Genomic DNA, 12333 nt, shown 5'->3' with positions numbered 1-12333 from the left:
TGCTTTCAAGAAATTTATAACTAATTTATATCCACATAAGATATTTTCATCATTTTTGCTTTTCTTTTACTTTGTCTCCCCTTTTCCAACCATATTTTTCCTACAAAGAAAATAGTTCTAATTTCTAATGTTCCATTTTTAACACTTTAATATTTCTACTCACACTAAGAAAATATTTTGTTATATTTCCAGCCTGTAATGATGTTGATCGATGGCCTGCCCCAGTGCCAGGGAAAACATTACATCTGCCTATCATGGGGGTAGTAATGAAGGTAATAGCTTATATCTCATTTGTCTCTTTTTAAGTTGTCCTTTGTTTTGTTTTTTTTTGGTTTGAACTCAGGGCCTTGTGCCTGCTAGGCAGGTGCTCTGCCACTTGAGCCATGCTGCCGCTGCCAGGAATTGTCTCTTTAAAAAAAAAAATCTCTGTTGGAAGTTCACAGATTGTTTTGCTTTTTAGCTTTGTAGTAACATTTAGTAGTATTACTGTTTTTACCTTTTTGTCGTTGATGGGTGTCACAATGGACATCACAATTCAGCCTGCTTTACATAATCTTTAGTCATACAACTCCAGATGCCTCCAGGCCCATTGCATCCTGTAGGGTTGTACAGGCATGTTATTCCTACATAATACATGTGAATGTAAATGCCACCTTCTAGAATTCTGCAACTCTATTGCCATTGGTTCTCAGTCTTAAAAGGTCTTCTTAAAATATAACATTAGACTAAACACGTTCATCCTGAGCATTCTCTGTTAAGGTGTTTTTTTGTTTTGTTTTGTTTTTGAGGAATTAGCATTTTACTTCCAAGCTTAGCATGTATTCTTAAGTGCTTTGCAATTTTTCAAGTGGACTTATTTTTGACAGTGTTCTCTGTTTATTAATTTATTGTGATACTGGAGATTGAATCCAGGGCCTCTTATATGGTAGGCAAGTGCTCTAGCCATGTTAGCTATGCCCCCGGCCCTTTCAATTGCATTTTGTTTTTGAGACTTTGTCCTGGCTGGCCTTGAACTTGTGCTCTTTATGCCTCTGCCTCCCAAGTTGCTGGGATTACAGGCATCCTCTGCCATACCTGGTAATGCTCTCTGTTTAGATGTACTCGTTTTTTTTCTATGTATTCCTTTTTCCTTAGGAAGTCATTAAAAGTAATGCTATAGTTCTCATTGTTTCCTGTTGAATTTATCCAAAAGTTTGGCAGGCTTGAGAGGGTGTGTTTGGGTGTGTGTGTGTATTAATGAAGCAAAGACTAGAACAATAAACAGGAAGCAGTATAAGGTTAATGTCCTTTTTCTGTTTCTCAGCACATTACTTCTCAGTGGCTTAGTGATTTCTTTGTGTGTGTGGGCATGGAGACTTTGCTTCCCTTACTTTCTGCTGTGACTAAAAATAAATATAACCTTAGTTTTTAATCTGATGTAAGTGTTTTGTTTTTATAGCTTTTTAGGCATTTCAGGGTAGAGCACATCTTTTATAGTCAAAGATAATTTCTTCTCTTTCTCTTTAAGGTGCGGATTCCCACATGTCATGACAAGCCTGGGACAACTCAAATAGTGCAGTTAACTCAGCAGGTAGTGTGGAACTCTGGTTAAATAATCACAGAATTTTTAAACTGCAAATGCATTTTCTTGAATATTACCAAAATGTCCCATTAAATAACTTTTTTAGTGAATTGGCAATAAACTTTTTAACATTTCTAAAGTAGATATTTTTTCTACAAGCTTTAATTTTGTCAAAATTTTATCATAAAAGAGTGACCCTGCTCTGATTTAAGGAGACTTGCAAGGATTCTGCAGTTATGATTCCCTTTTATTTTTCTGTTCATCAATGGAGTTGTATTTTTCATTAGTGATTCAACTGGTAGCTAGCATTCCCTTTGAGGATTGAGTAGACTGGAAAGCAGTAGGAAAAGTGACTTTTCCTGTTACTTTGTCTGCTAGTGTAATGGCAGTATATCATATAGGTGGGAGCTAATCTCCCATTTGATTACAGGTTAATTCTGTATACGTTGTGTCTGTGTTTTCTCTACTTCTTCTGGATTAGGGGAGATTGGTAAAACCTATTTTCTTTCCTGCTTCTCTTGAAGAAAGAGTCTTTACAAAGTAGATAGACACTTGGCCAGGTAGCACACACTTGTAATCAACGCTGCTTAGGAAGCAGAGATGGAGGATTGTGGTTTGAGGCCAGCTTGGGCAAAAAAGTTAGCAAGACCCTATCTCTACAAAATAAGGTGGGCGAGGTGGCATGCCTTTCATCTAGGCTGTGCAGGAGGCCATAGGTAAGAGGAACTGAGGCCAGTACTGGGAAAAAACATGAGACCCTACTTGAATAATAACTAAAACAATAAAGAGGTGAGGGTGTGGCTCAAAGTGGTAGAGCACCTGCCTCGAAAGCATGAGACCCTGAGTTCAAACTCCAGTACCACTTAAAAAAAAAAAAGTACGAGGCAAAATGGCTGTTATTAATCATGAGATAGGTAGGCATATTTTAAAAAGCAACTTCTGTAAATTTTAGTGATGTTTTCTCTATCATTTTCTTTTTTATCTCTCAGGCAGATACAAACATATCTGTTATTTTACCTACTGTTCATGAGGTGGATCTTTTCAGGTAAAGAATAAAAAGTTTTGTTAACTGTCTTGTCTCTTATTTTGATGTTGCTATTAATTCGTTTAGAAAATGAATGTATTTATATAGGATGTGGAAAAAAATTGGAGAAAGTACTTATCTTTTTGGTTACTGGGAACTGAACTCAGGGCCTCATACTAAGTAGGCCTGTGCTGAACCACATGAGCCACACCCCCAGTCCCTCATTGTTTTACATGATAAAAGTCAATGATTCATCCCTGGCTGCATTTGTGAGCTCTGACAGTTAGGGAAATTTGTATTGGATATGAAAGGGTAGACAAATTGTTTTTTATTTTCATTTGGTTTGGGAATGGTATTGTTAAGATATTTGAAATGAACAGAGATGCATGTTAAAGTATTTTGGGATGAAATGTCATGAGCTTTGTGCCTTATTTTAACATTCTCCAGTAAGAAAAAGTAGATGAAGTAAAAATGGCAAATATTATTACTTATCAAATCTAAGTGATATGTAATGGGAGTTTTTACATTATTGTCTATTTTTTCTGTGTGTTTGAAAAATTTAAAAATGCAAAATTGAAAAACAAAACAAGCACTTACAAAGGAGGAAGGAAGTAAAAAGAAAAACTACTAGTATCTGTGTCCTTTACCCAAAGCAGCTGAATAAGACTATCTGGGTTGGCATCCCTCATGTGTATCCCAGCTTGAGAAACACTAAATACTAAAAGAGTCATGAAGGACATAGAGTGGGATTTTTGAGGGTCAGTCTTTTTTTTAATGACTTTTAAACTGCTTGGGGTATGTGCTTGATTTATTTTATACACTTGCTCCTAGCATAGCCCAATGATCTCACTTCTTGGTATTTACTTAATAAGAGTAGAAACATTTGCCCACTCCAAGAATTGTATGCAAATGTTTATACTATATAGTAGCTTTATTGATAAAAGCATAAAATTGAACACAGCTCAAATGCCCGTCAGCAGGTAAATGGATAAATAAAATATAATGCACTCATGCACGTAGAATACTACTTAACAGTAAAAAAAGAATGAATCATTGATAAATGCATCAATCTGAGTGACTCAAAAACATCAAAGGAACCAGACTTTTGAAAGACACTGGATGAGTCCATTTATGTAATATTCTAGCACAAGCAAAGCTAAAGGAACAGAAATCAAATCAGTGGTTGCCTGGGGCAGGGAAGGTGAATTGGGAATGAGGGAGTTTTTTGAGGTGATGAAACTATTCTATATATTTGGGTGATTTTTACTGTACAAAAGTTTTAAAAATTTAAAAATAAACTTTCTTTAAAAATTATGTTATAGCTTTGAATGAAAAAGGGGGTATCTCCTAAAATAAATGAATGAATATCACAGGAAAAATACATTGAGAGTGATGTATACTATTGATAGTTTTGATACTTGATTTATTAACTGATAGCTTGAGGACCTGGCATAAATTAATACAGAATTCAACTGCTAGACACTTGTTTTCTTTAACTTTCGAGAATGAGTATTACACCTTTATTACCTATTGTCTGTGCACTGGTGGTAGTCAATTACCCTCATCACTAACATTTTTAATTAGCACGTCTCTTCTCCTGAATATAAATTACATGTTGCTATTTGCAAAGTAGTACAAGTTTGCTTGTTGCTTTTTAATTCTTGTATTTCAAGGGATGAAAAAACTAAACCTTTAAAAATGTTTATTACACAGTGATGGTACGATGTCAAGCACTGAATATCTGATGATTGGATTAATGTGTTTCCTATGACAGACTCTATTTTGTGTGTATAGAGCTTTCATTTTACGCTTATTAGTGTGAGAGTTTAAATATGTATCAATTATATTAGAGTGATATTTTTACACCCAGACTGAGGACAGAGACCTGAAAAGGTGTCTGAATTTGAATAGTGAGATACAGTTGAGGATAGGGGCTCATGTTTCCCCTTTGAGTAAGCCAACACTTACTATGATTCTATTCCATGGATTCTGCCTTTTGTTCAGCTCTATCTTGACCACAGAAACAATCCACTTATTCTGTTCTTAAGTTGGGTAGGAATTGGAGGGTAGTTTTCTGAAACAGTGGAAAGAGATTCCTCAGAGTCTCTTAGAGTCAGGGACTATTTACCCAGTAATTCTTGCTGTGGATTCCTAGTACAGAGAGAGGTACACCAATGCTGCCTTCTCACTCACTCCTATATCCCCCTTATAACTTGAGAATGAAGGAATTTTGGCTTTCTATCATTGGCAGAATAGACAAGTGTTAGGAGACTTCATTGGTTTTAGACTCTTTTGGTGCATAGAGTGAGGATGTGTGTGTGTGTGTATGTGTGTCAAGCATATAGAGACAAACATATAAATATTTTAAAGTTTTATTTTGTGTTGTAATTTATATACATTTCCATATCCATATGTATTAAAAATCACCGATAGCTTCAATTCCAGTTCTACAGGACAGGGTTCATTCTAGTTTTTTCCCTTTACATATTTGGATTTCTTTTCCCTGACTTAGACGCTGACTCCTATTTATTTACTGATATGATCATTCCCTCTGTTAGTAACCTATTTCTCATCCATGCTGTAGCCCTGTTCCTATGCACATGCCTTTCTCATCCCTCTTGGGCTCTGATACTCTGCATCTGGCTGCCTTTCTACATTGACACCTTCCTTACCCTCCCCATGTGAACCCTCTTGTGGTTACTCTCCTGCCTCCTCAAGTTAATGCCATCTTCTGCCTGTTTGGGCTCCCACTCCCAGTACCACATGAGTGTCCTCTTTACTGTGTGCTTACACTCCCTATGTTATGATGTTAGCCCCATTCTCCCAGCCTGACCACTTGTGTCAGGGTGCTCTCACACCATGGACTACCTATTCAACCTACTGGTAAGATAGGAATTGGAGCTGCCCTCTGCTTCAGGTCAGAAAACCAGATCAGCACCCCCATTTACCTTCCTCACTACTTTTGAGTTCCACTGGCTCCCAGGCCACCTCTGCACATGGATGGCCGTCTTACCTTACTCAAGCACTGACATACTCTCCCTTCCGCCTGTCAGTGTGGCACTCTTCCCCTCGTGGCAGAGATGCCTACCATGTTCTGCTTTAGGATAGAATCATCTCAGAACCAAGAACAAGAGCTCCTTATCCTTGAGCTATTGTGGGGGAGATACTTTACATTCTTCTTTTTTTTTTGCCTTTGAGTAGTTAAAATTAGCCCCCTTAATTTTCATCTCATAAATGTGTATTTTGGTACTTAAATGTTATTTTAATATTTTGTGCATGTGTATGTGTTTTTAACTAATTGGATTGGTTATGATGGTCACAAGTAGATAAGTTTTTGTTTTTGTTTTTTTAATCTCTAATCTGCTAGGAAAAATTGTTACCAAACAAAGAAGAAATGACTAGACAAGTAAAAGTTGCCAAGGATCTGAGGCTTAGTAATGTACTAATGGAGTTGTGTCCTCACAGGCCTCCATTCCAGGATTGCTGTAAAAACATGCAGCCTTTGTATCAGGGGAGGATCTGCCCAGGAAGTAATTGTATTGTTGGGTATTAGAGCTCCCCCTTGTGATTTGTTGTCATTATTCTTTACTACCAAATTTATGTCAATGTGAAGTTTTTAGAATGGTTATATAGGAATTTAAAAAGCAGGATTGGATAAATAACACAATATTTCTACTGTGTAAATACCTTCTAGGTGTTTTTGCCCGGTTTTTCTTCATAGTCAGATGCTTTGGGAGCTGGTGCTATTGGGGGAGCCCCTGGTGGTCATGGCACCATCTCCATCAGAGTCCTCAGAGACTGTACTGGCTCTTGTTAAGTGAGTATATTTGCCTTCCAATGGTCATATTTGCAGCACTTTCACATCTGTGGTATGTTTCCCTACACATTATTGCATTGGTCCACAATACAACCCTGGCAGACTGGTGCTGCTTATAGCACCATTTTAAGAATGAGAAAATGGATTCACGTTTTATGAGGACTGGAAACATGTTTTGTTGCCCTGAGTGGTGAGCACAATCATTTACTTATGTGAAGTTAGTCTTGATAAATATTCGTTGTGTGAATGGTTAGTGTTTAATCAAAGTCACATAGCTAGTGAATGGCAGAGCCAGAACTTCATCCTATCTTATGCCCCAAGACTAGTGACTTTTTTTTTTGTATGTGTATGTGTGGTACTGGGGATTTGGGGGTTGAATTTAGGGCCTCACACATGCTAGGCAAGTGCCCTACCATTGAGCTGTAGTCCCTGCACATTTTAAAATTTTGAGCCAGGGTCTTGCTAAGTTACCTAGACTGGCCTCAGACTTACTATTTAGCACAGGCAGTCCTTGAACTTGTGATCCTCCTGCTTCAGCATCCCAAGTATCTGGGATTACAGGCATGTACCCCCTTACCCAGATAATCTGACCAGTGTGTTTTCAATATGTCCCACATTGCATATTTCCATTTGTATTTTTATTTCCCTAAAATGAGTTTACCATTTTGAAATAAACTCCCATTGGGTATATACTGTTTACTTGGATGTTTCACAGTTATGGAGTAGAGCCTTGAATTTCTGTGTCCTTTGTTTTGTATGCTCTTCTTGCTACACAGCTGTATTTCTCCATTGAAGTACTTCAGTGATTTCCGACCTTATTTCACGATTCATGATAGTGAATTCAAAGAATATACTACGCGTACACAAGCTCCGTGAGTAAACAAAGTAACTTTTATTGACCAGGTATTACCTTTATGACCAAAATTAGGTAAACTTGTTTTGGTCTTATAATTTCTATTTAAATTTTAAGCTTATTGGCAAATTGACTTTAGGAAGACTTGAGTAGTTTCTGGTAATAATTTAACATTTCAAGACTTAGGAACTTAATTTCTTAATTTCTTTGAGTGATTTTAGTTTATGGAATCAGTATTATGATTAATAGTCTTCATATTGTACCTTTTTTTTTTTTTTTGGTGCTGGGGTTTGAATTGAGGGCCTTGTACTTACTAGGCATGTGCTCTACCAGGTGTGCCATGCCTCTAGCCCTTTTGGCTTTATTTTTTTGAATAGGGTCTTGTGTTCTTGCCCAGGGATGGCCTGGACCATGATCCTCTTGTTTATACCTCCCATGTAGCTGGGATGACAGGCGTGCCACCATGTTCAGCTTTTTATTGGTTTGAGATGGGATCTCACCCATTTTTTGCCAGGGTTAACCTGTAACCACAGTCTTCTGGATCTCTACCTCCAGAGAATGCTGGGATTATAGGCATTAGCCACTGTGCCTAGCCTCAGATTTTTGATTCTACTGTCATTATGAAAAAAATTTCTCTAATCTGTAGAAGGGAAAAATTCTAAGCCTTTTCCTTTTAGTACCTGCTCTGTTATTTCTTATCTTCTTTTTATAGCTAAGTTGTAGAACAATAACAACAAAAATCTATTTACTTTCTCCACCTTGATTTTTTGGTTGCTTCTCAGTCAGCCTCAGGCTGACTTCTCAATATTCACTGAATTTGTTTCTAAATGGACTTTGTATATAAAGTTATCAATACACTCCTCTTGCTGGGTGTTGTGTGCATGTTTGAAATGCTAGCATCTTGGGAGGTGGAGGCAGGAGAGAAGGGTCATGAGTTTGAGGCCAATCTATGCTACATAGTGAATTCCAGGGCAGCTTGGGCTAGAAAATGAGATCCTGACTTAGAAAACCAAAAAACCAAAAAACCAAAAACCCCTCCTCTTCTTACTGCCTCATCATTTCCCCACCTTCTCTTTCTTGTAACATTTACACCTTTTTTTTTGTTGTTGTTTTTGAGACAGTCTTAATCTGTAGCCCCAGGGTAGCCTTGAACTACCTCTTGCCTCCTCCTCCCAAGACCACGATTACAGATGTGCCCCTCTTTGCCTGGCTACATTTGTAGTTTTCACCTTGAAAGTATTTTAATCTTGATCCCACTCTCCTGCCTGGCTGGTGGTACATTTCAGTCTCCTATGCAGACGTCATTTCTCTGCTAACCTCTTAAATGCTGATGTTCTTCCGTGTTATGATCTGGGTTCTGATTTCATACCGATAATTCTTTCTGAACAATCTTATCAGTACCCATGGTCTCTGTTAAAACCCTGAAATAATGACTGAAATAAAACTTCCTACCCCAGACCTCCACAAGGTTTTTAGCTTTTGCTTAAGTAATACCCTGTGCATATTATTGAATCTGAAACCAAACAGTTTCAGACTGAATGTTTTTAGCTGCTATCTTTTTTCTACCCTGTCTCATGCTTCCTTTTTTCACAAATGGCACTACTTTTTGCTTAGTTATCAGAACTTAAGTTATCTTAAATTTCTGCTTCTTAACATGGCCCACATCAGATTTTAACCAAATTCTGTCACTTCAGCATCCTAAAATGTCTCTTAGAATGTTTATTATTTTCTTTCTTAGCTCCTTTCCCAGTCTTGCTGTGTCTAGGCTTTCCCCCAAACCCTCCCATACTTGTAGGGCATCTTCCAGATTTCCACTATAGTAATCTTTCTCTTTGTGTGGCATCCTTTCATTTGATTTTCTAGTGACTTCCTTTTGCCTGTAAGGTAACATCTAAATTTCTTTTTCTTTCCTTTTCCTTTTTCTTTTTTCTTTCTTTTTTTTTTTTTTTGTGGTACTAGGGTTTGAACTCAAGGCTTTATGCTTGCTAGGCAAACGTTCTACCACACCCCCAGCAAAATAACATGTAAATTTCTTACCATATAAACTTAGAATTTCCATCTACTGTCATTTCCGGCTATTTATCCTTCTCATTCTGTGCTCCAGGAATGCTGAACTATGTGCAGTTCTATGGTTCTTGGTGAGAACCATCTCCAAGCATGGCACATACTGCTTGTTCTCCCACATCACCCTTTCCTCCCTTATCTACTTAACAAAAAGTTCCTACTCATCTTTCATGTCTTATGTCAATGTCATCTCTTTGGTGAAGCTATGCTTTAGTCTGGTAGACCATAGGTTCTTCTTTGTGATCGTTGTGCATTTTATTCCACCTTCAGTGTCTTTTAAGGTTTTTTTGTTTGTTTGTTTGTTTTTTTGCATGATACTAGGGCTTGAACTTAGGGCCCTCACCTTGAGCCACTCTGCCAGCCCTTTTTGTGATGGGTATTTTCGAGATAGGGTCTCGGCAACTATTTGCCCAGGCTGGCTTCGAACCGAGATCCTCCTGATCTCTGCCTCCTGAGTAGCTAGGATTACAGGCGTGAGCCAGCAGCACCCAGCATCTTTTAAGATTTTTATATCATGATTGGATATGTATATCCTTCTTCCTATGTGCTGTTGTAAGGATAATGTCTTTTCATCTTTATATGCCTAGTGCTAAATGTGTTGCCTGGTATGTAGTTAAAACATAATACATTGAGTAAAAGAGAAGACAATCTATGCATTCATTGTTCATGCAAAAGAAATTATAAATTTTTCTTGCCAATTTAACATTCATCTTTTTCTCACCCTTTTGTTTTGTTTTATGTTTTTCTATAGGCCCTCAGTCATATTAGGAGTAACCAACCCTTTTTTTGCTAAAACACTCCAGCACTGGCCACACATTATTCGGATAGGAGACCTTAAACCTGCAGGTAAAGTATAAACATGGTGTCCTGTTTTTAGTGTGTAATTTGACTGAACAGATTTATTTCTTCCCCTTTGTCTTCATTCCTTAGTTTTGTGTTACTATAACTTTCTTTGACACAGCCTAATAAGGGCCTTTGGAGAAGGATACAACTTCACAGTAAAACATGTAGACACACACACACACACACACACACACACACACACGTCCTGTGATCTCTCCTACCAAACACACACACACACACACACACACACACACACACACACACACACGTGTCCTGTGATCTCTCCTACCAAAAAGCAAATCTATAGTTTGCTTCATTGAATGAATTATAAGAAGTAAAGCCTCAAAAATTTGAGCTTTTTATTTTATAAATCCAATAAAATAGGGATTTCCAATACTGCTTAAAGAAAATCTTATAGAAATGTAGAATTATTTCAGATTTGGCATGAAGTTCTTGGCTCGGTTAAAACAAGTATTAAGGGAGTGGTCAAAAGGTTGTGCTTTCCTTGAGGAAAAGACATAGTTTCTAGGCAGAAGTTTAATTAATGTTCATCAGATAAGCAAATGAAATCTGAGGTTGGAAGTTTAGTTAACACGTATGACAATTTAATGGTTTGTCAGACATTCATTACTGGGCATTCTTGAGTTATCACCAAAATGACTGGAATGTGAGCTATGTAAAGTTATTTTAATAACTTTATACTGCACTGTGTTTAAAAATTATTCCTTCTAGTATACAAGATGCATTTAATACATCTTATATGATAATAAGGGATTATAAGATAACCCCTTCTGTTACATGTACATCTAGTTGAAAGTATTAGAATCAGGGATAACATTTAAATCATATTATTTATAAATACTGACTCGTTTTACACTGAAATCCTTAGAAGTCTTATAAAATGGAGGAGAGAGCAAAGGGCTTCACCTGGGCAATCACTGTGTGATATTAAGCAGAATGGTCTCCTTAAGCCTAGAATTCTTTGTCTGCTGGGAAGCACTACTGTGGCAGTGCCTGACATGCCTGGACATGGTGCTCGGTAAATGTCACGGTCCCCAGCCATTCCATTAGTGTTCTGGTGGATAGTGATGATACCTCAGAGAACAGTAGTTACTAAACTCTTAGGTGTATGAGAAAATATGAGACTTTTTTTAAAATCTTGAGATTTATTTTCATGGTTTGGTTCTGCTAATCTAGACTATTCAATTAATTATTAATATAGTAGGCTGCTGTTTCTTTTTCTTTCCAATGGAAACAAGTTCATGTAGGTGGAGAACTTTTGCATGAAATCATTAGTAGAGTAGCATGAAATGATAAATCTGTTTAACTTTAAGAAAACACTGTACCATTTTCCAGAGTGTCCCAATACTTCACATTCTTACCAACAATGTATGAGAGTTCCCATTTCTTTTCATCCTTGCCATCATTTGATACTGTCTTTTTCATTAAGGCCATTTTCATGTATTTGAAATGGTGGTTTTAATTTGCTTTCCCTAATGACTACTACTATTGAGCATTTTTTCTTCTACTTGCTATCATTCATTCTATATATGTACATATATACATATATATATCGTCTTTGGTGAAATGTCTGTCTGAATTTTTCATTCTTTTTTATCAGTTACATTGTTTGTCTTCTTGGTATTCAACTACAAGAGGTCTTTCTGTGTTCTGGGCACAACTCAGTTTCCGATATTCCTGTTCTGTCTTCATTTTCTTAATGGTGTCTTGGATTATGGACGTTTTTAATTTTAAAGAAGTCTTATTTATCAGTTTTGTTCTTTCATGATTGGCCTTCCAATGTATCCGAGAGCTTATTGCCTAACCCAACATCACAAAGATTATCACCTATGTTTTCATGTAAAATTTTTCTTGTATTGGCATTTATTTTTAGGTACACAATCTGCCTTGAGTTAATCGTACTTGCATGATAATAGCTATGGGTCTAAAATCATCCTACTGCATGTAGATATCCAGTAGTCTTCACACCATTTGTAGAAAAAGACTGTTCTTTTCCCATTGAATTGTATTGGTTCTTTGTCATTTAACCACAAATGCAAGGGCACGTTTTTTGGACTCCTATTTTGATTCCATTAATCTACATATCTGTCTTCATGCCAGCATGAAACTGTCTTTATTCCTTTAGTTTTATAATAAGTTTCAAAATCAGG

At 36.9% G+C, this 12333-nt stretch overlaps 1 protein-coding gene across 3 annotated transcripts in view; it reads left to right on the top strand.

The window, feature by feature from the left end:
• Positions 1 to 12333, top strand: part of Dennd6a (DENN domain containing 6A) — a 55347-nt gene that overhangs the window by 24889 nt on the left and 18125 nt on the right. For 2 of the 3 annotated variants that reach the window (XM_074044023.1, XM_074044021.1), the window contains 6 exons: positions 193 to 272; positions 1508 to 1570; positions 2551 to 2606; positions 6280 to 6402; positions 7179 to 7274; positions 10071 to 10165. In XM_074044023.1, coding sequence (XP_073900124.1) covers positions 193 to 272; positions 1508 to 1570; positions 2551 to 2606; positions 6280 to 6402; positions 7179 to 7274; positions 10071 to 10165 — 513 coding nt within the window. The remainder of the gene's footprint in view (positions 1 to 192; positions 273 to 1507; positions 1571 to 2550; positions 2607 to 6279; positions 6403 to 7178; positions 7275 to 10070; positions 10166 to 12333) is intronic. The other variant, XM_074044022.1, reaches the window with a different exon arrangement.

This window comes from Castor canadensis, chromosome 10 (assembly GCF_047511655.1).
Source record: "Castor canadensis chromosome 10, mCasCan1.hap1v2, whole genome shotgun sequence".
NCBI classification, from domain to species: Eukaryota; Metazoa; Chordata; class Mammalia; order Rodentia; family Castoridae; genus Castor; species Castor canadensis.
Note: the sequence above shows the minus strand (reverse complement) of the source record. Positions and strands in the feature narration are given on the sequence as shown.